This window comes from Haliotis rubra, unplaced genomic scaffold (genome assembly GCF_003918875.1).
Source record: "Haliotis rubra isolate DU_JTF1 unplaced genomic scaffold, ASM391887v1 Scf162, whole genome shotgun sequence".
NCBI classification, from domain to species: Eukaryota; Metazoa; Mollusca; class Gastropoda; order Lepetellida; family Haliotidae; genus Haliotis; species Haliotis rubra.
Window position 1 is genome coordinate 124,222 of NW_025765581.1, and position 27,003 is coordinate 151,224.

The 27,003-nt window shown below is 43.9% G+C and overlaps 1 protein-coding gene across 1 annotated transcript in view; it reads left to right on the forward strand.

Moving 5' to 3' along the window:
• Window positions 1-27,003, forward strand: part of LOC124271646 (dedicator of cytokinesis protein 1-like) — a 99,112-nt gene that overhangs the window by 14,335 nt on the left and 57,774 nt on the right. The window contains 12 exon segments of the mRNA XM_046706797.1: window positions 5,156-5,161; window positions 9,960-10,087; window positions 11,194-11,292; window positions 11,721-11,796; window positions 12,730-12,833; window positions 14,718-14,904; window positions 17,003-17,109; window positions 17,624-17,713; window positions 18,493-18,593; window positions 19,244-19,381; window positions 20,122-20,230; window positions 26,824-26,894. Coding sequence (XP_046562753.1) covers window positions 5,156-5,161; window positions 9,960-10,087; window positions 11,194-11,292; window positions 11,721-11,796; window positions 12,730-12,833; window positions 14,718-14,904; window positions 17,003-17,109; window positions 17,624-17,713; window positions 18,493-18,593; window positions 19,244-19,381; window positions 20,122-20,230; window positions 26,824-26,894 — 1,216 coding nt within the window.

The window sequence follows — 27,003 nt, forward strand, 5'->3', positions numbered from 1 at the left end:
CCAAGAGCTTCGCGAAGCTATCAACATTCACCTCACAAGTCTCCGAAGATCATCCCATAGACGATCTCCACTCCGCTTCATCACCAGGTCGATCACCCATCAGATCTCCACATAGAGCGCGACAAGTCAACTAGATCGCCACAAACCTCATCAGATATTCAGACAGCTACACGCAGTCCCGGCGAAGAGCATCTACAATTTATTAATGATGATGGTTTTGAGGATGATGGAGGAATCATATTTTCTGATGCAGAGATACGGTATTGATGGTCAATAACCTAGATCTCACATCACCATCTAAAAGTGGCAATACAGCTCAGACGTATTTGATGAAGGAAGATGATCCAGATGCAATCACTCTACCCCGATCGAATTCGATTGCGCAGTGCCACAGAATCTAGATGCAGCTTTCCAGAAAGCTACGAAAAGTTCAGATACCACATCTACCCAACTTTCAAGCCAAGAAGTTCTCCACGATAACATGGACTCCTTCTACAAGGCCCAGGACATCGATGAGAACTATAAGATCATCAGCGATGTAAAGAACAAGATTTACAAGATGGATGATCGCAAGTTGGCTCATATAGAAACCATGACGAGACGTGATGTTCTTTGGGTTAAATAGATCTAGGACGCATCAATGAGACTCTTATTACTAGATTCCGGATTCCACGACGGAAGATGATAGAATGATTTATTCTGCCTTACTTATGCAAAAGAAAGATCAGCAGTTTTTAACGGATCATCTTACATCTGTTTCAGCAGCACTGACCTTAGCTCGTCGTCAAGGCCTCCTCGCCTCCTGTAATTGGGGAGAACTTTACAGCCCCACTTTATACAGCCCCTCGGTCGACAACATCCATCTTTGATCGGAGAAATCGACAAGGTCGCCAAGGAAGTCTCTAAGGATTCCAGGGAAGTCCTTATGATTAGATCGATGGACACACTAGCCAGCGCCATTCGGCCAGACTTCACAAAGATACTCAGGCAGATCTAAGTTCACGGGCCTACAAAGAGCAAGAGACAGGAAGATAGCCAGCTCTAGAGGTAAAGATTCTTTTAAATTAAGCCCATATGGCAACTATAGAGGAGGATCAGGAAGAGGCAGGACACCCAGAGGTTCCCGCAATTATAGACGCTGAAACACAGGTTCGAACGACTGGAGTCTTCCACCCCAGCCGTTCCAGTACAACCAGCTCAAGTGGGTGGGCGCCTCCAACTACACTGGGAAAACTGGGGAATACTGCAAGATCCTTACGCCTCCAACATTATTCAACACGGATTTCGTATCCCTCTACAGGACAAGCCTCCGCTGACAATCAAACCCCCAAGTTCGGTTTACAAGCAACAACTACCAAAGATAAAGAGGCTGTCTCATCACTCCTATCCAAACAGGCCATAGAAGTAATAGATCAAGCAAGCGTCGAACCAGGTTTCTACTCCCCAGTTTTCCTAGTTCCCAAGAAAAACTCCACGGAGAAATACAGACTCATCTACAACATGAGCTTTTTCAACAAGAACTATCTACGCAAACCACCGAGAGTTTCGCATGATACATTTACCTCAGTTACGCCAGATGATTCGTCCCTATGGACTACATGGGCAGCATAGATCTACAGGATGCCTACTTGCACATCCCCATTCATCCCGATTCCAGGAAATACCTACGATTTACTCTAGAAGGGCTACATTACCAGTGGAAAGTACTCCCCATTCGAATATCATCAGCCCCTGGCTATTCACGAGGATAACTAAACCGATTATCAAATTTCTACATCGTCAAGGCCACGAGTGTCGCGCTTTTACCTCGACGACGGGATACAAAGTAGATCAAGATCCACTGCGTCTCAAACTACAGTTAAACTACATCATAAAGCTACTAACACAACTAGGTTGGTTAGTAAACTTCACGCAAGTCGGACCTAGTACCATCGCCAAGACCTACAGTTCCTAGGTATTCGATTCATCACAAATCGCAAACCGTATTATGGTACCAGAAGACCGTTGGCTCAAGATACAACAGACCATTCCACCAGCTCTACTCTCCCGTTACCACTCGCGACAATGGCAGAGCCTACTAGGTCTTCTCACATCAGCCCAAGACATGACTGTCACAGGCAGATTACAGTTACGTCCCCTACAGGTCCTCATCAACACACATCTCAACGATGTACAACCATTCAGTCTACCGAAACATCTCAGACCACATCTACTATGGTGGACCAAGAAATCAATGTCTGCGAAGCGATTTGTTTAGCAGAGCAGGAATACAAAACCCATCTGTATGTAGACGCTAGCGTCACTCCAAGGTTGGGGAGCTCATCTCACCAACCACACGATATCAGGGTTATGGAATCAGCAAGAATGCAAACTCCATATAAACAGTCTAGAAATGAAAGCTGTAATCAACGCGCCATTCTACATTGGAGCACATTTCTACAAAATGCGCCCTAATGATCCATACAGACAATTCGACAGTGGCGTTCTACATAAACAAGCAAGGCTCAACGAGATCGATGAACCTTTTGAACCTAAGCTTTCAACTGTTGATTTAATACAAGATCTAAATCTACATGTCAAAGCAGTGCACATTCCCCGAGCCAGAAATATACTAGCAGGCGCTCTCTCGGCCTCATCTACCATCACCGACAGAGTGGATGATCAACCGAAAAATTTTTGCACAGATAATCAAGCAATTAGGAGCCCCGCTTAATAGACCTATTCGCCACGCGATTCAACAATCAGCTACCGACATTCGTGTCACCAGTCCCAGACCCCCAAGCTTGGGCAACGGATTCTAAGTCTATCATGGGAAGGCCTCAATGCGCATCGCTTGCTTCCGCCGCCAGCAATAATACCTCAAGTATTACAGAAAATCAGACAAACACAGAGCCTACAACTCACTTTGGTCGCCCTACTGGCCGGCCAGAACGTGGTTTCCCATACTAATTCAAGAAATCGGTCAACCAACACTGGAGCTACCCAAGCGCCAAACCTGTTAATTCATCCTCACACCAAACAAGTGCACGGAAACCCAGCAATGTTCCAACTACACGTATGGACTGTATACAAATGTGTTTAAACAAGAGAGGATATTCTGCCAGGGCAAAAGCAGTCACGCTTTGCCTTACTCGCTACTCAACTCGTAACTTGTATACGACGACAAGTGGCACAGTTTCAAAAATTATGCAACAAAGAAAGGGTTTACAGCAAGAGAGGCTTCACAACCTCAAGTGGCAGACTATTTGTGTTACCTACGCCAAAACAAACATTTAAAAGGTTCAACGATATCAACATATCTTGCCGCTTAGCTCTGTAATCACCATGAGAACGGGTGTCAAATTGACAAGATCTCCAGAGTTACTGGCCTTACTCACGAGCTTTCGATTGGAGGACCAAAAGCGGAAGTTCCACGCCCCAGCTTGGGATCTGAATGTAGTGTTACAACACCTCACGAAGTGAGGTCTATGAACCCTTGGAATCGACAAACGTTGAATTTCTCTCACAGGAAACATTGTTTCTGCTATCGCTAGCCACAGCAGCAAGAATGTCTGAAATTCACTCTGGATTACGAGAGGATACAGTTTGATGACAATCATAACACAGCGCACCTCCAGGATTAAGATGGGATTTCATTGCAAAGAATCAACTGCCAGGTCAACCAGACAGATTATTCCACATCCCGCTATCCTCTATTCTCGATCACAAGATACACAAGACCTATCACTGTGTCCGGTAAGAGCTTCAAAGTTTATTTACTGACGATCCAAAACAAGGAGAAGATTTCTCAAGCGCTTATTCATCCCATTATAAGCCTACTTAATCAAACAGAAGTGTCACGGACCACAATATCTATTTGGATAAGGACTGTCATTCTCCGTGCCTACAAGGCAGCAGGCTTGGACCCACCAACAGCATCAAATCCATTATGAGATCAGGGCACTGGCCTCTACCCTCGCCTCTACACGTAACTGTTCCTTGAACACGATTATGGAAGGATGCTATTGGAAATCTAACATGGTATTTGCTAATCACTACCTAAGAGACATCACTACAGAAGATGTCTCTGGCATTCACCATTTCGACCACTGGTCCCTCGCTCAGCAACTGACAGTCCCTCAGAGGGCGTTAAAATATTAGCCTCACAAGATTAATATGTATTTTATACATACTCATCTAGCTTATAACTCTAAGGAGTTTTAGGGCTATGTATATATGTTCAGCTTAAGTATTCTACCTTAAGCATATACTTGGATATAGTCAATTTCAGTGCCTCTATCAGAGTCACCTATATATATATATATATAATTTATATGTATTGTTCAATATATTCATAATGTAATTCCCCTTAATGGCTTTTATATAACCTATGGTTTTCTTTATACAGGAAACATCCTAAATCTAAGACTTCATGAAGTTCCCGTGAGGGGATATTACAGTATATCTATACAAAATCACTAATTATAAATCCAAAGTATTCTGTTACCCACCTCCGTTCCGTGGGGATGCTAAAGCAAAAGAGCATGAGTCAGGATAAGGAAAAATATGTAATTTTAGAGTAAAATTGATATTTTATACTTATCCTGACTCATGAGGTTAGTTAACCCTCCCATCCTCCCCACATAACACTTTGGATTTCCCTGTAAATTCAAGTGTTGGGCTCGCTAAATCAGGAGAGAGGGAGCACATGGCGGAGGGTGGCGACACCTTTTCCGCCAGGGGAGACAAAGGGGAGCAACTTCGTGGTGAGTACCAATTAGTGATTTTATTTTGAAGGGAGCTTCAAATAAGGAGATACAAGTGTTCCACTATGTTCGCAAGAAAGAAGAAGACAAGCAAAAGAGCATGAGTCAGGATAAGTATAAAATATCAATTTTACTCTAAAAATTACATTCTCACCGTGCTTGATAGCATAAGAACATTAATTCTACAGAATTTGTTTGTAATATTTGTGAAAATAAATATTTATTAAAAGCAAGATAAAATTTTGTATTAAAAGTAAGTGTCATGTTTTGGGTAATATTTTGAATAATTATGATAATTGCTATGGTAACGGGAGCTGTTTGATTTCGTATAAGTCACTGTTCCCACTGACACTGTATGTTATTTAAATGTACAATAGCTAATATCTTACCTGTTTTTCTCGCCCTGTTAGTGGAAGGTAAGATGTACTGTCAGTGGATATAATTATTTTCAGTTTGAGTTTTTTACAAATCAGATCAAGATAATGTGTTTTTTGTATTCATCCTCTTTAATGGTGGAAAATTTGTTGAAGGAGTTCACTTTTCTTAGTATTTGTTACACATCGTTTTTTTCCCGCTTAATTTTTTCATGTCATATAGGCCATATTCATGTTTTTTTTACAAAATGTGTGATATTTTCTGTTTTCATCTAGTTGTTATTTGTTTTACATTTTCATGGTGTGTGTGAGTGTTAGTGCACATGTACTGGGTGGTTGGGTATTTATTTAGTTCACCTGACTGAAAGTCATGGTCTACTTGTCTTTCGTTCTTCATTGTCATCAACACCATTTTTGTCTCCTCAGAAACAATTTCACGTGATTGTACCAACCACTGTTGAAATCTGAATCAATCAGCATACAAATTTGATTTTCAAAATGGCCGTCTCGATATCCATTTTGGAAAGCCTATTTGCTGCAATTATTCAACCATGTTGGAAGAGTGACTCAACACATTCCTATAAAGTATGACCATGATCTGACCTTTGCACTTTCGCCATGCATTTCGGTTCTCTCAAAATGTTTTTTATGTTGGAATCATTTGGAATTGTCTGAGGAAGCTGAACTTGTAGGTTCATCTTTACATGACGTCATGTCATATTCAAATCAGTTGAAATTTATGTCATCTTTTAGTCATCAGTATTTGTTCAGAAAATATCTGCAGATCTAAATGACTGGTGTTTATCTTTGTTGACTTTTTAAACCGTTGACAAAATAGCCAAGTGAGGTACAGTGAGCACTATTTCTACCTTCTCAATGGACACTCATAAAGAAAAACTTAAGTCTTAACAAAGAAGATGAAGTCTTGGGCAGTTTTTCACACTTTAAAGAAAAGTGGGGCGGTGGGGTAGCCCAGTGGTTAAAGCATTCACATGTCATGCCGAAGACCCAGGTTTGATTCCCCACATGGGTACAATGTGTGAAGCCATTTTCTGGTGTCCCCTGCCATGATATTGCAGGAATATTGCTAAAAGCGGCATAAAATGGCGAAGCCGAATTTTGAGGACCAACATGGGGGTCGGTTTATCAACCGGTTACATTTTCGTCAGATTTTTTCTGACTGGAGGCAGAGACAATATACCGGTATATGGTCTCTGCTGGTGGTAGGGAAAACGACATCATATTGCTTCGCGTGAATGAACAAGAGGAAACTTTATGCTCAGGGTTTTACCTCGACTCACAAAAATGGGGGTCCCCTAATTATTAGTTTTATGGGCAAAAAAAAATGAGGGTCCTGGAAGTAATGGTGTGGAGAACTGTACCTTTTAATAATTTGTTTAGACCTGGAATGAATCATTTAACCACATGGACCAGTGTATGAAATGATGCACATAACTGCTCTGAATAAACAACCAATCTCTTCACAAAGTCATAGATGTTTTGTGGGTACAATGAATAATATTGTGCATCCTTCTGGAGGCAGTGAAATTTTTTTCTGCATCCATTCTCAACATTTGTGCATGCTGGACGCATATTTGAGAATCGCATAAAACCCTGATGCTACCTTTCTTACCTTAGTGTTAGCTGGTTATAGGATATTTATATAGCACACATATCCAGGCAACTAGTGCTTGCTCAAGGCACTGGTATGTTTCCCTCGATCACTGGATGTCAATCTCAACGTCACATCATATTATCAATCTCAACTCCCTGGGGAGTATACAACTGATTACTGACCATGCTGACTGTGTTCTTACTGGCGTGAACATTACTGCAGAATTTGGTTGAAATCAGACATTTCCATGCCACGTTATTGTCATTAGTTATAATTTCATCCTTTTTCGTTGTACATATGTTGTGGTGTTGGTTTTTCTGTAGAAGTTGTTATTCCTATTTAAAATATATTTGAGAAGGGGCAAGGTCACGCTCATAATCTAAGGAAACAAAATTTACTGTTGCCTCCCTTTGCTGTGCCAGAATCTACTGATTGTGAGGATTGAATTTGCCTCTGATTGATATGATTCATTGTTTCACTAAACATTCAGTACTGGTTGGTCAAGCTGTGAATTTATTGATCGTATCCCAATTGTGTAGATCGATGCTCATGCTGTTGATCACTGGATTGTCTGGTCCAGACTCGATTATTTACATTCCACCCCCAAATAGCTGGAATATTGCTGAGTGCGATGTAAAACTAACTCACTCACTCACTGTGACTTTATTGAGAGTATCCACTGCCGTGATATTGCTGGAATATTGCTTAAAGTAAAGCGGCGTAAAACTCACTCACTTATTGAATCATAATATCTGTCACTGGTTTATCTGGTCAAGACTTGATTATTTACTGGTGGGGTAGCCTAGTGGTTAAAGAGTTTCCTCGTCACACGTCAAAGGCCTGGTTTCGATTCCCCACAATGAAGCCCACGCATCATGTGATGTTGGTGGAATATTGCTCAAAGTGGTGTAAAACCGTACTCACTTCCTCATTCACCCAACTGAGGGTTGGTAGGGTATCTTAGTGGTAAGAGCAGTTGCTCGTCATGCTGAAGACCTGGCTTCGATTCCCTGCATGGGTACAATGTGTGAAGCCCATTTCTGGTGCCCTCCACCATGATATTGCGGGAGACCCATGAAGGTCCGGGCTAGAATTGGTTTTCAGTAACCCACGCTTGTCATAAGAGGCGACTAACAGGATTGGGTGGTCCGGGCCTGCAGCTTATCCAATTGCATAGATCAATGCTCATGCTGTTGATCACTGGATTGTCTGGTCCAGACTTGATTATTTACAAACCGCACCAATCTTAAACTGCCATTAGTTAAAGGTTGAGATGTGAGTTGTTCGCAATTAATAAGTTAGATTAAATTTTCATCCTTATTGTTTTTTTAAACAAATTATTGAACATGTTGAAGACGTGAACGTCAATGCTAATTGTAACTTGCACTGTTTAGTAGCACTATGCATATAAGTACAGATATATAATCTCTTCCATCAATGTAATAGAGAAAGATATTTGTGATTTTGTTTTTCACTTTGGTAACAAAAAATATGATTTGTGTTTTTTAGTTGTTTTTAAATGTTTTTCGTCATGGGTGAATGTGTGTGTGTAAGGATGGAAATCTATTGAAGAATATGATACAGTGCCTGGCCAAAAGTGAGTCATCAAAATGGCCACCGTGCGATTTTGTCTGGTGTTGGTATGTCTCGTTTTTTTTTGCAAATAAAAGAAATACAAGGTAGATACATTTACGTTTGGTGATCAGTATTTGGTTATATGACCCTTGGCGAGAATTACATGTCTCAATTTCCTAGGAATCAATTGATATAAGCTCTGAACATGGTGAAGTGGGATACGAGTCCAGAGTCGGGTGACCATTCGCACAAAGTCTTCTCTGCTTTTAATGTTGTGTATTTCCTTTTCCACTGGACTTTTCGATGCCCGCCATATATTTTCAATAATATTGATGCCAGGGCTCTGTGACAGCCAAGTCATACAATTGACATCATTTTCCTGTTTCCACTGTTTCGTTCTTCGAGACGAGTGGACCGGCACATTGTCGTCTTTGAAACTCCACTCGTTAACTGGCCACAAACTGTCTTCAAGGACACTGATAGTGATATATTTGGCCGAATTGATGGTATCTTCAACCGGTACCAGAGTCCCCACACTGCTGAGAGTGACAAAAAAAAACAACAAAAAAACAAACCCACACATCACAGATATTTTACAGCCGCCTCTTTGGCCCAAACACTCCGGGTGCCACGCTTCGTTGGGCTTCTGTCAAATACTGACACACTTCTGCCAATCAATTACAACTTGTGTCTCATCGGGAAATATCACCCTTTTCAAATAATTATCAGAGTGCAATTTAATCGTTCTTTACACCATGTGACATGAAGTTTTCTGTTGTTTGGACTGATAGTGATAACCTTTCTAACTTTCCTACGGGAATATCCATGAAAGCTAAGACGAGTGTAATTTATGAGGCAATGACAGATTCACAAGACTGGTCAATTCACTCAAAGGTGCTCTTCAATTGTCCCGAACACAATGAAGAATCTTCCGATCCACCCGATCATTGCACAAAGAAGGCCGACCGCTTCGTGACCCGTTTTCAATATTTTCCCCTTTCAGCAAATCGCTTAAAAAATTTACAGACACCAGACTGACTTACTCCTAGTATATCAGCCATATATCTTTGACTTCAGCTATCTAGATGTAAATTGACAGAAAATCCTTTTTGCTCAGTTGTCATTTGTTTACGTTTGGCAGCCTGGCTAGCAGACGACAGGACATTTATAACTTACCTCCCTTTAGTCCTATTTCCGGTTTGAATTACCGTAGATATACCAGACAACTTACCTGATATGTTTCAGCTCAATTTTATTTTAAAATGATTAGAAGTGGCAAAATAAAACAGGTACCGCACTTCAAATATTTCCGGCGGCCATTTTGATGACTCACTTTTGGCCAGGCACTGTATGTCCTTATGGGAAAAGCTTTTCAACAGGTTCATAATTGAACTTATTTTTCAACAATCATCATGATCATTATTATTGTGGAATAAGCACCTGTATTGTGGGAATGTTCACCAGTCATGTTAAGTATGACATATTTACATAATATATTTATTACTTCTTTATCAGAGCATTAACCATTTTAACACTGAACATTTTTGTAATTTGGACTTTTCAATAACAAGGTGTTTGCATGACATTAAAGTTTATTGAACCAGATCTTGTAATGAAATGTTTAACATGCTGTACCTGTATTTCTTTCAGGCGATGTGAGAAATGATATCTATGTGACCTTGATGCACGGAGAGTTTACGAAGGGGCCAGCCAAAACCGCAGACAAGAATGTTGAAGTTACCATGATTGTTTGCAACAAACAGGAAGGGGTGTTACAGGTATTACTTCCTTGTTGCTATGGTAACTTATGGACAGTGTTCTGCCAAGGCAGCAGCCATGTGGAATTCTCAAAGTGATGTATCCTTTGGTGCATAATATTAACGCTTGGTGGGACATCACTCAGTTGGATGGGTTAATTGAAGTCTGTAAAATATTATATATCATTGGCCATCAGTGTTTGTTTACTGAATGTACGCTTCCTGGCTTTTTCTGTCTAATTCGTCCCATTTTGCCATTAGTGCCTTTCATTGGCTGAAGCTCCTATCAGATTTAGCTTTCACATTTTTGCCGATATTGTAGTCATAGTTCTGAAAATACCATATGCGTCATGTTTGGTATTAATTTGTGTATGATGTCTTAGTTTGTGACCCCGTATGTTTTGACAATGACCCCTACTGGGGCGGTGGGATAGCCTAGTGATTAATGCGTTCGCTCGTCATACCGAAGACCCGGGTTGGATTCCCACATGGGTACAATGTGTGAAGCCTATTTCTGGTGTCCCCTGCCTTGATATTGCTGGAATATTGCTGAAAACGGCATAAAACTAAACAAACTCATTCACTCACTCACCCAACCACTCCTCACTCACTCACTCACCCAACCACTCCCCGTTCACTCATTCTCCTCACACACTCTCCTCACTCATTCACTCACTCTCCTCACACACTCATAGAAGTCAACCACTCCGATTTTGGCGAAGTTTTCCGAGTTACTCCGATTTTCAAATCCAAAATCCACTGAGTATCAATGGTGTATATTGGGTGTTATTGACGACAAAGTTTCACAAAATTGTATGTAAGTGAAACAAAATGGCGGAGACAACCACGTGTTGACCCCCAACTCGCCGCTTCTGTGTGCGGGCCTGACTTCCAGCCAGGCATGAGATTAGCAGAGATTTCTTATGAATGTTGAAAGGGTTTTGTCGCTTTTATTGAAAGGAGTTGAATATCCTGAAACTTTAGCCATGTATAATTTAACTTGTGACAAAGCAAGCCTAAAACCTCATCGCAAATCATGGCACATGTTTTGGTAGCTCAGATTCTTGATCCCCCAACATAGAAACAAGATGTATTTCTGAGGTTCACAACTGAACATTTTGCTTCAGAACGTGATCAGCTATGGTTGCGGAGACAGCATGATGTCGGAGTACAAGTCGATGGTGTACTATCATGAAGACAAGCCCAAGTGGTTTGAGTTTGTCAAGGTAGGAACAAAAATAACAACCTTTTGTTGATCATTCATGACATTTTGTTCCAGTTTACATCAGTGTTTTCCAGTAGACTTTTCATTAGTATCTATTTTATATAAAAGCTCATTCAGGTGTCATTTTATCTATATGTCTGCAACAGGGGTTCAAAAATCCCATCACCCGATGCCCGGGACAAGTCAGTTTTCATTTCGGGCAATCAAATAATGGTATCTTACTTGTTCATGGGCTACTAGATAATTTTCACTTATGCTTTCAAACTGCAAATAAACTTGGATTTAATTTCATATCTGCTCAAAATGTAGCTATTAAATTTTGCAATGATATTAAAGTAGAGTTGTCTTTCTTTGCTATTTATCACTTCAATAATATTCACTAAATAATAAAAAAGGAAAGGTTGCTGATTTCTGAGCTCCATTTTTCAGGTTGCCATATCAACCGATGAAGAATTTAAGGGTCTGCATCTGAAATTTCTCTTCAAACATAGATCTTCTTCAGAAGGTATGTTCAATATCTCTAAGCTTCATTTAACTTCTTTTCTGACTACAAACTCACTACGGCTGCTAAAAGTGTTTACTGGAATAGAACAGAGATGTTATACCCTGGAAGTCGATGATAATGATGGGAGAAGGTGCCAACAATATCCAACATTGGCAGGAATTTAATGATCTTAATGTATGTATCCTCTTTGTATCCAGACACAGCAGAACCCTGTTGTCTCATATCTCCACAGTGGAACCCTGTTGTCTCATATCTCCACAGTAGAACCCTGTTGTCTCAAATCACCAGTTATGGTTTAGTCACGCTGGTACCGTCCAACTCTGATTATATGTATCGCTATGTGTGGCTTGTCAAACAAGATTTTTCAAATTCCCTATTGATGTTCAGTTGTCATAAGTGTTAAAATAACTGATCCCCTGATAACAGGGATGGCAATTTTCCGCTTATCCATGGATTTCGGGCCATATCTATTTCAAATTGATCAATTCTGTAAATCATCTAAATTTGTTGAGAAACCCTGAACTTCCCATTAGATGACACAATATTAAGTTTTCTGCTGAAAATAGCTTTCCCTGTTGCCATCCATGTGATAAGCATGACAAATATTATCTAAAGATAGAATATTCATCAGGAATTTTGCCTAGACAAGTCACAGCATAAAACATGACAGACGAGAAGCCCTTAATTGGCCTGAGTATCGACTGCAGGTTAAAATAACTTAACTGTCTACAAACATTACATGGATGCTGTGTAAGGTTTACTTGCCGAACCATGGTTTCAGACAATTTCTCGGGTCCTCAAAAGTTCAAAACAACAGCTGAGTAGTAGGGACCCCCACAGTGCTTTGTTTATGAGTTTCCAGATATTGTATGTTTAATGTCAACATGACCAAATAGCCGTCTGATGTCTTACTTTTCCTGCGATATGTTACAGCTAAGGACAAGTCAGAGAAACCATTTGCGATGTCCTTTGTGAACCTGATGAATGAGAATGGGACAACTCTTGAGGATTTATCTCACGAACTTCTGGTGTACAAGGTACTGCACCCATCTGTTGAACTGTTTGTATGTCTGTCTGTGTGGCTGTTTTGTATGTCGTTGTTTCCAGTCTGTATGTCTCAGTTTGGTTGTGTGACATTTTACAAAATTGTCCTCTGTTGGTTCAGTGTTCACGAATGCTGTTTCAAAGTAACAGGACATAGGGTCCTGTAAGTTTCAGATGTCTGTCTGACCCATTGAAAATTCACAGGACCCATAGAATAAAATTAAACACACATTTCAGATTTAACATTTCTTATAATTGGCATTGAAATTATTAACAAACATAAGATTTATAAACAGCAAACAAGTGTCACATGTCACATATAACAACTTCAGTCAAAGTCATTTTGAAATATACAGTCAGACATTGGGACCGGCGGGTGGTAGATTTCTATCGGACCGTTGGCGAATCTGGCGGATTTGTCAGACGGTCAGACGCTATTCGTGAACACTGTTGGTTACCCTGCCATGTTGGAATTCCTGGTAAAGCCAGCACTCACCAAATCTGTGACACCATTTCTGATACCCTAAATCAATTACAAGCTGTTATTAGATGTTGCATCAGAAATCTAACGTAAAAGAATTGGGACACCTAAGTAGGTAGCCGAGGTCCTAACTTGACCCATAAAATCAGCATCAAAATCCTTATTCTAGAAACGTTCGTAGCCCTAAGAATTCTTAACTTTGATCGTAGCCAATGTGTTAAGAATGGGCTTAAGAAGTTCGTAGGACTACAAACATTTCGAGAATAAGGGCCCAGGTACATTAGCCGTACCACGGACATATGTTCATCTTCTCGGCATGATCTGATTTGACGATCACCAACACCTAAGGAATTATGTAAATCCAGGCGGTTCATGCAGGTAGCATAATTAAATTACATTTGTGGCGTCATTCCATTCCTGAAAAGTAATGGAGCGATGTGTACCAGTTTCAAAATAAAACCTTCATTTTGTCATTTTGACATTTAATTTTGATAACAGAAATATTCCCAATACTTCGAATGTAATTTAAGTAGGGTAATATCCTCGTAACTCTCCATTCCTTAAAAATAATGGAGCCGAGTTACTCGGACATTACCCTCTACGTATTGCAGATCTCATGGTCCCTAGTATGGTGATATACCTACAGTTGATGGTGATCTACACCCGTGAAGGTCAGTACAGTACACAACCCTGTGCACTTAAAAGAACCCACGAATCTGTTGGTATATGACCAGATGGTGGCCACATGAATATGTGCAAACACCTAGTTCCGGGTACAGCAACGTGCAGTAAACTTGGACAAAGTACTGTGACTATGTGTCCCAGTCCACACAGCTGTGAATGGGTACCTTATAAGGATGGGAAAGCCACACTAACTCGGTGCGCCTAGTGGCTGCAAGAGTTGTATGCTCCCCAGGGAGTTGAGATTGATAATACAACGTGCCGTTGAGAGTGACATCCAGTGATCAAGGGAAAAAACAAAGCGCCTTTGAGCAGCTGAGCTGGATATCGGCGCTATACAAATGTTAGTATGTATGATGTGATATATGTATGTAGAACTGGTCCTCAGCAACCCATTCTTGTCGGGATCGGTTGGTCAGGTTCGCTGGCTTGGTTGACACATGTCATCGGTTCCCTATCGCGCATATCGATGCTCATGCTGTTGATCACTGGATTGTCTGGTCCAGACTCGATTATTTACAGACTGCCACTATATAGCTGGAATATTGCTGAGTGCGGTGTAAAACTAAACTCACTCACTCATTCACTCAAGCAAGCAAGCAAGCAATCACCCACCCATTCACTCACTCATTCTCTCTTTCTCCAAAAGAAATGCACCTCGGACAAACTTAGCACCAGCCATTACAAAACACTAACCCAACATTTATGTTTGCAGATTGAAAGTAAGAAACATGACGACAGCCCATCATACCTAGATCTACCATCAACCCGCTTGGACCTGGAACACAAACAGGCAAATGACAAAAGCCGCCAGTCAATCCAGGCTGGTTCCTACACCCTCAGCAGCAGAGATTCCTTCCACATAACGTCCTTCGTCTGTTCCACCAAACTCACACACAACGGTATGAAGATAGCTGAAAGCGTGAATTTTCTATCATTTGTTTTATAGTTTCTTTGTTGTTATGCCACAATGTCAATGTGATCTGCTTGACCATATAGTCTGAAGACTAACACCATTAGCATCGATCTTGCCTGTAAATATTTGATTATTAATTGGCACCAGACCTGATAATCCAGTGATTGACATCATGAGCATTGGTCTGGACTGTAGATCATTGACACTGAACCAGACAATCCAGTGATTGACATCATGTGCATTGATCTGGACTGTAAATCATTCACACTGAACCAGACAATCCAGTGATTGACATCATGTGCATTGATCTGGACTGTAGATCATTGACACGGGACCTAGCTATCAAGTGATTGACATCATGAGCATTGATCTGGACTGTAGATCATTGACACTGGACCAGACAATCCAGTGATTGACATCATGTGCATTGATCTGGACTGTAGATCATTGACACTGGACCTGACTATCCAGTGATTGACATCATGTGCATTGATCTGGACTTTAAATTATTGACACTGAACCAGACAATCCAGTGATTGACATCATGTGCATTGATCTGGACTTTAAATTATTGACACTGAACCAGACAATCCAGTGATTGACATCATGTGCATTGATCTGGACTGTAGATCATTGACACTGAACCAGACAATCCAGTGATTGACATCATGTGCATTGATCTGGACTGTAGATCATTGACACTGAACCAGACAATCCAGTGATTGACATCATGCATTGATCTGGACTGTAGATCATTGACACTGAACCAGACAATCCAGTGATTGACATCATGTGCATTGATCTGGACTGTAAATCATTCACACTGAACCAGACAATCCAGTGATTGACATCATGTGCATTGATCTGGACTGTAGATCATTGACACTGAACCAGACAATCCAGTGATTGACATCATGTGCATTGATCTGGACTGTAGATCATTGACACTGAACCAGACAATCCAGTGATTGACATCATGTGCATTGATCTGGACTGTAGATCATTGACACTGAACCAGACAATCCAGTGATTGACATCATGTGCATTGATCTGGACTGTAGATCATTGACACTGGACCTAGCTATCCAGTGATTGACATCATGTGCATTGATCTGGACTTTAAATTATTGACACTGAACCAGACAATCCAGTGATTGACATCATGTGCATTGATCTGGACTTTAAATCATTGACACTGAACCAGACAATCCAGTGATTGACATAATGTGCATTGATCTGGACTTTAAATCATTGACACTGAACCAGACAATCCAGTGATTGACATCATGTGCATTGATCTGGACTGTAGATCATTGACACTGAACCAGACAATCCAGTGATTGACATCATGAGCATTGATCTGGACTGTAGATCATTGACACTGGACCTAGCTATCTAGTGATTGACATCATGTGCATTGATCTGGACTTTAAATTATTGACACTGAACCAGACAATCCAGTGATTGACATCATGTGCATTGATCTGGACTTTAAATTATTGACACTGAACCAGACGTTCCAGTGATTGACATCATGTGCATTGATCTGGACTGTAAATCATTCACACTGGACCTAGCAATCCAGTGATTGACATCATTAGCATTGATCTGGACTGTAAATCATTCACACTGAACCAGACAATCCAGTGATTGACAGCATATGCATTGATCTGGACTTTTGGTTTTTTTAGCATTAATGCAGGAAAATGTTAATGTTTGAAATCAAATACTCAGTGTGAATCACCCATTAAGCTTGTAAAAGTTTGTCCCAATGTCACTTTCAATCTAGGATTTGTCAGATCATCATGCCCCCGTGAAGGTCCGGGTTAGAATGAGCCTTCAGTAACCCACCCTGTTGTAAGAGGCGACTAACGGGATCGGGTGGTCAGGCTCACTGGCTTGGTTGACACATGTCATCGGTTCCAATTTCGCAGATCGATGCTCATGCTGTTAATCACTGGATTGTCTGGTCCAGACTCAATTATTTACAGACCGCCGCCATATAGAGATGATTGTACTTTAGGCTTATGACAAGTGCCCTTTGACTTTCATCAACTGACCCATGTCCTCGCTGTTGTCCACAGTTGACCTGCTGGGGCTGCTGAAGTGGCACGAGGTTCTGAACGACACCGAGGCTCTGAAGCGCCACCTGTGGCACGTGATGAAGGAGGAGGGAGAGGAGATCGTCAAGGTGAGAACAAGGCTTAGTCTTCTCTCTGGTTTGGTAAAGGAATTGAACAATTTGCCTTACAATTGAAACAAATGGTTCGAATTGTGTTCATCTGCATCTGCAAGATTCTTTCAGTCACATCTTTGGGGTATAAGAGTGGGGGAAATGTATGGATGTCAACTTCCGAGGACATGGCGTTTTAGAAACGCCTGATGAGAATTGCATTCACCACTTGAAGAAGGAGTATAAATATACTCCAAAATGTCATGGTGGGGTAGCCCAATGGTTAAAGTGATTGCTCGTCATGCCAAAGACCTGGGTTTGTTTTCCCACATGGGTACAATGTGTGAAGCCCATTCCTGGTGTCCCTCACCATGATTTTCTGGAATATTGGTAAAAGCACATAGAACTCACTTTAAAAGAGCAATGTCCCTTTTGTGATTGTAATCATTCTCAGCATATCGCTAGATTAACAGGGTCCAGATTAGCAAGGTTTGACTGTATTAACTGACTACTCCCTGTCTGTGTTTCACAGTTTTTACAAGATTTGCTGGATTCCCTCTTCAACATCCTGATGCAGAACTCAAACTCAGAATCGTGCGACAACCTCGTCTTTGATGCTCTGGTCAGTATACATGCTGAAGATTCACCATACATTATCAGTCTAATCTAGTACCTGTGTCCAGCACTCTGATAGTGGTCAGTTTTGATATCAGTGAGATATCCTACACCACGTGGTAGCTACAAAAAGCTTCACACAGGCCAGAAATGGCCTGTATTTTAATCTTCCGTGAAAAAGGCTTAAGATTTTGGCTGCTTTTTACTGCTCCTTAAACTTTAGGTAACTATTGTTGATTTTTCTCTAATAATGCATGTGGACATCATGTAGCTAAAGATTAGGATATCATTATGGTATACTGTATTGTAGTGGTGGTCCGATTAATTGAAATAATCGAAGATTGGTCGCGAGGACAAAACGACCAAGCAATCGATCATGTTTTCTCATAATCGAAAACACAATCAATTTTGGAACACTTGTTCGCAATAACAATATTTTTCACAAGGTTGGTTTTGTCTGTTAGATTTCATGATTGAATTTATTTTAAAGACTCCATGAAATTCATGTTCCTAACATGCTAGTCATCCTTTAAAGATGTAAAATTTGCAAATGCATTTTGTGCAATTTGCAAAGATAACGAAAGAACTACATGTTTTTTTCTTTATCTTTTGTGCATTATAACAAACATAACCAGGAAAATTTGATAAATGACGCTAACCAATTATTTTTCGATGATTGATCGGTTGTAATGAACCAATCATCAATTATGCGATTTAAACCAATTCCCAACACTACTGTATTGTGTATTATAACACTGATCTAGCATGAATTCCTCTTCTTCCTAGGTGTACATCATTGCTCTGATCTCGGACCGAAAGTACTCCCAGTTCCGGCCTGTGCTGGACGCCTACATTGAGAGCACGTTCAGCTTTGCCATGGCGTACAAGTATGTCCAGTTTGACTTTTGCTGTTCTTTCCCTTATCAATTTACTCACAAGAAATAGTAGGTTTCTCCATTATTTTACTGATGAAGGGCCAGCCATTTGGTGGTGTGTGGTCATGTGTACAGTGTATTGGTCACAAATCAGATGAAATTAGTAAAGCTGGCTGTGAAGAGTGGTTAGATGGGTGACCTTGTCTGGCACTTTGGTTCCTGAGAGTTTCTAGGGCCAAACTGTGACTGTTCACCTTGTAGCAACGCGCAGCTTGTGTTGCATACTTCTCAAGGAGCTGAGAATGAAATTTGATTGCACACTGATCCATTGATTGAGGTGATAATAATTTAAGGGCACTTGTGAGCAGACTAGATGGAACCCAGTATTAATATGTTGCTGCTGTTGCTGTTGATGTTTTTGTTGAATTAGCAGTAACAAAAGGATTCAGCTCTCTTGAAGGAGTCAGAACCTCAGGGAAACTCATACACCAAGATTCCCCTTATACAAGTAGCACAATTAATTATAAACAATAATTCATTAGAGTTCAGTTTTACCAAGGGAGATAATTAGGGTCATAAATATGCAAGCCACTAGATATGTTTGTGATATGTTTGGTTCTTGATTTGCCAGTGATCATTGTACTGTTTCTTCTGTACCACAGTAAGCTGATGGTGATACTGAAGGACTATGTAGACAACGCCAATGAGAAGACCATCAGGAATGACTCTCTCCTCCGTGCCATGAAGTCCCTGGAATATATCTTCAAGTTCATCATTCGGTCACGAGTTCTCTTTGCAATGTAAGTATACTAGTGTCTGGGTTTGTAGTCAGACCTTAGTTGTGTTTTTCTGTGTATTTCTGTTTTATCCTGCCTGAGCAATTTTCCAGCTATACGACACTAGTCTGTAAATCCGTACCAGATATTCCAGTGATCGGCATTATGAGCATTTATCTACACTGTGGGGATTCGATGACATGCATCAACCGAGTCATCAAACCATACATGTTCTCGTTAGTCGCCTTTTACAAAAGCATGGCTAAAAGATCAGTTCTAACCTGGATCTTCATGGGTCACCTGAGTTGTGTGGATAACAACTGCTCTTAGTATGTACAGGAGTAGAGACTGGAACGGATTTCCGTTTGACATGGTACCAGTATGTTACACATACAAATGACCTTATCTCAGACCAACACTTACAAGGGCCTCTTTTTATAGTAGACAACAATGAGGTCACCACATATCAGGAGCAAAAGTTGTCATCTGAGGGGTTTGGGGGTGGGGGAAGCCTAGTGGTTAAAGCATTCGCTTATCACGCCGAAGACCCAGGTTAGATTACCCGCATGGGTACAATGTGTGAAGCCCATCTCTGGAGTCCCCGCCATGATATTGCTAAAATATTGCTAAATCGGCATAAAATTAAGCTAACTCACTCACTCACTGAGGACCAAACATGGAGTCAGCTCTGTGATGATGTCAGATGCCTGTTGATAACCTACATTGACTCTCATGTAGATAGCTACATCTTTCTATCTTTGCAGGATCAACGAAGGGCGTGGCAAGCAGCAGTTCGAGATCACACTGAAGAACCTGCTCCAGTCCATCAACACGATGATGCTGTACTTCACAGACCACACACTGCTGATACAGGTAACTTTCACCACAGAGAGGCTAGAAGATCACACCCGTCTCACACGGTTGACTTGCAATTATTTACGTGTTGTATTCATCAAAAGAAACTAGTTTAAGAGGATGCAGAGTAATTGACTTTAAGAAAAACATTTGTAACATGTAACATTCAACAGTCACTCGGCATCGTCATCAGAAGCTGTGTCAGCTATTGCAGACAATGTTTGACCTCAGGGGTGCAGTGATAGTTATTATTATACTGACATTTGTATACCGCTAATATCCAGCCCAACTGCGAAGGCGCTTTGATTTTACCTCGATCATTGGATGTCAGACGCAAACAGCACATCGTATTATCAATCTCAACTCCCCGGGGATCATACAACTCTTGCAGCCACTAGGCGCGCCGACTTAATGTTGCTTTCCCATCCTTACGAGGTACCCATTCACAGCTGTGTGGACTGGGACACATAGGCATAGTACTTTGTCTAAGTTTTACTGCACGTTGCTGTACCCGCAACTAGGTGTTTGCACATATTCATGTGGCCACCATCTGGTCATTTACCAACAGATTCGTGGGTTCTTTTAAGTGCACAGGGTTGTGTACTGTACACTAGGGGTTGTGACAACACTGAAAGAGTTACAAAGACATACAAAGTTGACTCATAGGTTTTTACACCCGGTCACAGGTGGGCTCGATCCCGACACCTCAAGCTCACTGGATCACTAGTCTGGGGCCTGAGACAGCTCGCCCACCATGCTCCTAAGACTACTGGTTGTGGAAGTTTAATGGTTCTGTCATAGATAGGAGGAGAGAAGATTGGGTTTACAAATGTGACTTAATTATCATGACCATGATTATCCTATCAAAGCATTCAAATCAGGGTTCAACCTTGTACAACAACCATATATGTCACGTGTTGTACAAATTATATATAATAATGTGTCCATTTATATAGCGCCAAACTCCACACTAGGTATGCTCATAGCGCTAACAATCAAGGCCATTATTACCCCAGATAACCCAAGCTGCCTGTTAGGCGCTAGAAGGTTATAGTCATATGACTTTTTTCCACCGGGTACCCATTTTCCTGCTGGGTGAACAGAGACATTCTTTTTCAGAGAGATCGTCCTTGGGGTACATATTAAGCATTTTCCGGCTGAAAAATGTCCTGTGACAGTTGTATCAATGTTTTTTGAATAAAAAGATTGAACAATAAATAAACTCTTTTATTTATTATACGGCCCCTACCTCACGGAGTTACCTCCCTTAACGCATGCGCACCAACTGGGTAGGCTCCTAGACCCGTATCATCATTCCTTCTGCTGTCACTGCCATGAACAGGCGTATGTAATACTTCATGAGCCGGACGCAGCTGAACTTTCTGACGAACCAGAAATTGAACATGTCTCAAACACCACCTGTATGTATGGTCTTTAATTGTTTATGAAAGGAACAGTAAAGCTTTACAGTTGGTTGTTTCATAATTGTGACTTTGTATTAATTCTAATACGCGAACTTTCCCGTGGTTTACGCACATGTTGCTCTGCCATGGCGGGAAGTTTAGCGTGCCATGTGGTCGTAATATTGAGTATTAAAACCAACTATTACTTTCCGTGGTAACCTTCACGTATTTTTCAATGTTTTCTACGTGTTTATATGCTGCTGGCCGCTGTTAGCTACATGCTTGCGTGTTTGCTTTCAGGCCTTTTCATCCTGTTCGGTCTGTGGACAGAGTATTCCACGGGCCGACGGGCATGACATGTGCGTCGCCTGTCTAGAGAAGACTGGCCATGACGCGGACACATGTACAATATGTCTTGGGTTTTGCCCCCGGGCCCAAAAGAGGAGGGCGGCAGATACGCTTCTACCGGGAGATCGTGGAGGGGTGGGGAACTGACGCAGGTCCCCCCGTCTAAGGCTAAAAAGTCGTCAAAGGGAAAAAAATCCCGTGGCCAAACCCCCTCTCCCGCCAGTACTGGTGGCTTTGACATGTCGATAATGGAAACCTTGTTTCAGCAGCATATGGACTCTGTGAAGTCCCTGGTTAGAGTGGGAGTCAGTTGGAGGTCTCCGCCAGGAGTTCCTCGCTCCACTCGGGCGGGGCGGAGAGTCGCTGGGGATCGCCGGGCTCGGCTCGATCCTCAGCCTTGAGGCGCCTGTTGACCCGTTGCCTCTGGCTTCGGGTCCAGGCGCCTCGGCTGCCCGGGAGGGGAGGTGCTCCCAGTCCCCTCTCCGGAGTTGGCGCAGGGACCGCTGAGTATTCCTGGTGTTCCGTCCCTGCGCACTCCCCGCCCCATGAGAGCCGGAGGCACCAGTTCTGCCTGGCCTGCCTCCAGCGTCTCGACCGGGTCCATGCACGCCTGCTGGCGCCGGCGTGGAGCAGTCTGTCTGCTCTTCCCTTTCTGTGCTGCTTCCTAGCGCTAGGGCAGCCCACCGGTCGGGTTAGGGTCCTCTTTCGGAGGAGACCCAACCTCTGACTCGGGCTCGGGCGCCGAGGCAATGGAGCTTGGGAGGTTGAGGAGCATGACGGAGGCTTCCGCTTTGCTTCGCTCTGCGGGAGGTCCGGCAAAGAATTGCTGAGGGCCTACCCAAGCCGCTGTGCCTGTGGGGTTGCGCGGGACTCGGCTGAGTTCCGCTTGCCTGGCGAGCGCTTTGCCCCTCGGCAACCCTCGCGAGACGCAGCTCCGCATTTTGCCTTCGTTGGTCTCAGGCGTGGTTGATCGCTTCTTGTCTGGTGCCCGAGTCCGGTTCGACTTGCCGGATCTCGTGTGGCGGCGCTTACCAGCTTGGGGAGGACTCCTGTTTGTAGTTCCCATCGCTGACGAGTGCGTGTTCACTTCCGCCTCTGGGGAGGCTCGGCTTCCTCCGAGCAGCTCCGGCTGCTCGGCAAGGGCGCCTCACTCCACCTTTTGCCCTCGCTGGCGCTTCCCCGCGCACGCATACCGACCTACGAGGAGGTCTACCGGAACGCGATGCAGCAGGTCAGGGTGGTCCACGAGGCCTACCTCTCCTCTATTCAGAGGTCGGCCCTGGAGGCAGAGGGCATGCTGGCGACGTTTAGCCGCGATGTCGTGCTGCTCCGTCAGCTCGGAAGTGCAGGCCCACCTCGCTGGCGGCGACTCTTTGCGGTCTGCAGCGTCGACGGTGATGTGCGCGCAGTCATGGGGATGCGAAGCTGTGGCTGTCGACGCCTCGGTACGGCAGCGGCGCAGCAGACCTTGCTGGCCCTCCCTTTCCGCCTGGGAGCGACCCTCTTCCAGGGGCCCAGCAGGTCATACGGGGAGGCTGCTGCTGCAGCTACCTCCTCAAGGATTCTAAGGCCTTGTTGGAGCACCTGCGGTGTCTCGCTCCCAGCCCCCGCTCCACCTTCCTCCGCCGGGCGCAGCTTCTACGCCTGAGTCTGCCGGCTGGCTTCGGCCGCTTGGTAGGGGTAGGCGGAGGAACAGGTCCGCCAAGGGTAGGGGCAAGGAGCAGTCCTCGACTAGCTCCCAGCCTTTTCGCGGGCGCGGGAGGTCTGCCCCGACCTCCCGTTAACCCATCAGGCTGCCGCTCAAGCCGTGTGTCACACCCAGTCAGCTCCGCTACTAGGGTCCACGCACCAGCCCTACCCAATATCCTTAGTGGGAGGCCGCTCTCTCTATTCCTGCCGGAATGGGAGAAGGCTACCAACAACGCTTGGGTGCTGGCCACGGTCAGCATAGGCCATTTACCACTGTGGAAGCGAGGTCCGCCCGACTTCACCGGCATACGTCGCACTCCGGTGCCGTCATGTCAAGCCAGGGCGGACATATTGCGCGACGGTTCAGGCTCTGCTGGACAAGTCCGCTAATCGGCGCATTCCACCGGGAGAGGAACAGGCGGGATTTTACTCCACGTACTTCCTCGCCCGAAGAAAGACGGCGGGTTCCATCCGATTCTCAACCTCAAGGGGTTGAATCGCATGCTAGAAGTACCATACTTCAAGATGGAGACACTGGCGCCGGTGATCTCATCTGTTCAGCCCGGCGATTGGCTCACGCCAATCGACCTAAAGGATGCGTGATCTGCATGTACCAATACATCCATCGTTCAAGCAGTACCTTCGGTTCTCTTACGACGGGATGTGTTACCAGTTCAGGGTGCTCCCCTTCGCATATCGACTGCCCCAAGGGTGTTCAACAAGCTCATGTTAGTCCCAGCTACCCTCCTCGCTCGCTAAAAGGAAGGCGTTGTTACCCTTACCTAGACGACTGGTTGCTCGGAGCACTAACTCAGCCAGCGAGTCAAGATAGTTTCACACAGTGATAGACATTCTAACTCGACTGGGGTGGATCATCAACCTCAAGAAATCCGACCTGGTACCCACCCAGGACTTGGTTTTTCTTGGAGCTAGCGATTCCAAACGAAACAAGGATCTCGCTTCCTTGTCGCCCGACCGGATCACCAGAGTTCGGGAGATGGTATCTTCATTCCTCTCCCAGCCCCAGGCACCAGCACGACTTGGCTCCGTCTACTGGGCCATATGGCGGCGACGATCTCTGTAGTGTGGCGGGCGCGGTTGAGGATGCGTCCTATACAGCAAGCTTTGGCTCGGCTGTGGACTCACACGGAGGATCTGGAGCGCAGTCTCACAGTCCCCGAAAGTGGTTGACACCTCACCTTCAGTGGTGGACAAATGTCGGAATCTCACCAGGGGATCCCCTTGGAAATCCGGACGCCAGCTCTCACAGTTCAGACCGATCGCGCCCTCTCACGGGCTGGGGTGTTCTGGGCAGTCTGTCGGCATCTGGACTCTGGTCCGGCCGAAGCCCACCTTCACATCAACGTGTTGGAACTGAGAGCTGTGCGGTTGGTATTCGAAGCTTCAGAGAGCATGTCCGGTGGCCAGGTAGTCCGCCTTCAGTTGGACAACCAGACGGCCATATCGCACATCCTGAAGCAGGGAGGCACGGTGTCCCCAGCGCCCTCCGGGAGGCGGGACTTTCTCCTCTGGTGCGATCAGTGCGACTGTCAGGTACTCCCTGTTTATCTCCCGGGCTGGAGAACGTCGCAGCAGATGCGCTCTCGCCGGATCCTGGCCCCGCGACGAGTGGATGCTCGACAGGCAGATTTTCAGAGTAATCTCCCAGTTGTACGGGTCGCTCCAAGTGGATCTGTTTGCGTCCGGGCGGGACGATCAGACACCCGGTTCTGCTCTCGATACCGACCCAGGGCGCTGGCTGCCGACGCCTTCCTGCTGGATTGGACGGGCAAAGTGCTCTGGGCTCCCCGCCGTTACCACTCATTGCCCGTGTCCTTTCACAGCTGTCCACCCAGCCAGCTCGCTACTTGTGCTACTGGCACCGCTTTGGCCGTCACAGAGCTGGTTTCCGGTAATTCTCAGGTTTCTGGCTCAGCCTCCTGTTCTATTACCTTTACGACCGGACATTCTCACTCAGAACGGAGCGCCCCACCCAAATCCACGGATTCAGTGGGTGGCTTGGCCTCTGTCAGGTCTAACCTCGAGGCACGCGGAATTCCTGCAGCAGTTGCAGACACAATTCTGGCTTCGAGGCGGGATTCGACAAACGTTCAGTACGAGGATAGGTGGTCCCGCTATGCGCGCTGGTTTCGATTCTCTTCGGAGTTATTTGTCGATTGTGAGCGGTATTGCATTCCCCCCTACGGTGCTCACTAATAGACACTTCGTGGGTGGGGCTTTATTGACATTCACACTATGTGCGTTGTCTCATTATGCTAAATGGAGGTCGTCTTTGAGTACAATTCCTCCGTCAGTTCCCCTCCCAGCATGCCTCTCGCGGAAGCGAAACTGGGTCAAGTGACAGGTGAGTGTTATGGCGTCTGTTCAATTTTTTTCCATGATACGATCGCTATATTTGTGTGTGCTTGGACAGAATTCCCTCCTCCCTGGCCTCCGGTCTTTGGGAGTCTGTGTTTATGCATAATATGTACCCCAAGGACGATCTCTCTGAAAAGAATTAACCAAACCTGAAGAGGTTTTCAATTCTTTGAAGAGAGTCGCCCTTGGGGTAGGGCCTCCGCCTCCATTCTGTTCACTGATATATTCAGCAGAAGGAATGATGATACGGGTCTAGGAGCCTACCCAGTTGGTGCGCATGCTCTAAGGGAGGTAACTCCGTGAGGTAGGGGCCGTATAATAAATAAAAGAGTTTATTTATTGTTCAATCTTTTTATTCAAAAAACATTGATACAACTGTCACAGGACATTTTTCAGCCGGAAAATGCTTAATATGTACCCCAAGGACGACTCTCTTCAAAGAATTGAAAACCTCTTCAGGTTTGGTTAAATTTTGAACAAACTCACTTGCCGAAGGTGAGACCACATGTGTCACATGTGCTTCGTTGTGGGGCAGGACTCAAGTCCTAGAAACTCTCAGGAGTCAAGCTGCCAAACACGGTCACCCATCCAAGGACTCTCCGAGCTTGACGCTGCTTAGCTTCACCGATTTGTGACCTGAGCTTTAAGCACAGGACCACGCGCCACGACAATATATATATCTTATCATCCGTTTGTTCACCAGGTGGGCTATAAATCTGTCTGGTCTGTCTGTGTAACTGTTTATTGATCTGAGAGGTATGCATTGATGTGTACGCCATTTGTCTCCTTCAGGGGGCAGCACTGAAATACATGAGTGCAACGATCACAGACATCATGACTGTCTTTGATCCAGTGGAACTGAGGTGAGTACATTTGCTAGAATATGAAATGATGTAAAGAGAATACATTCAGAAAATATGTAGCAGTAAAGGCCACAATTCTTGTCTTATTGCATGTGTATTTAACAATGAT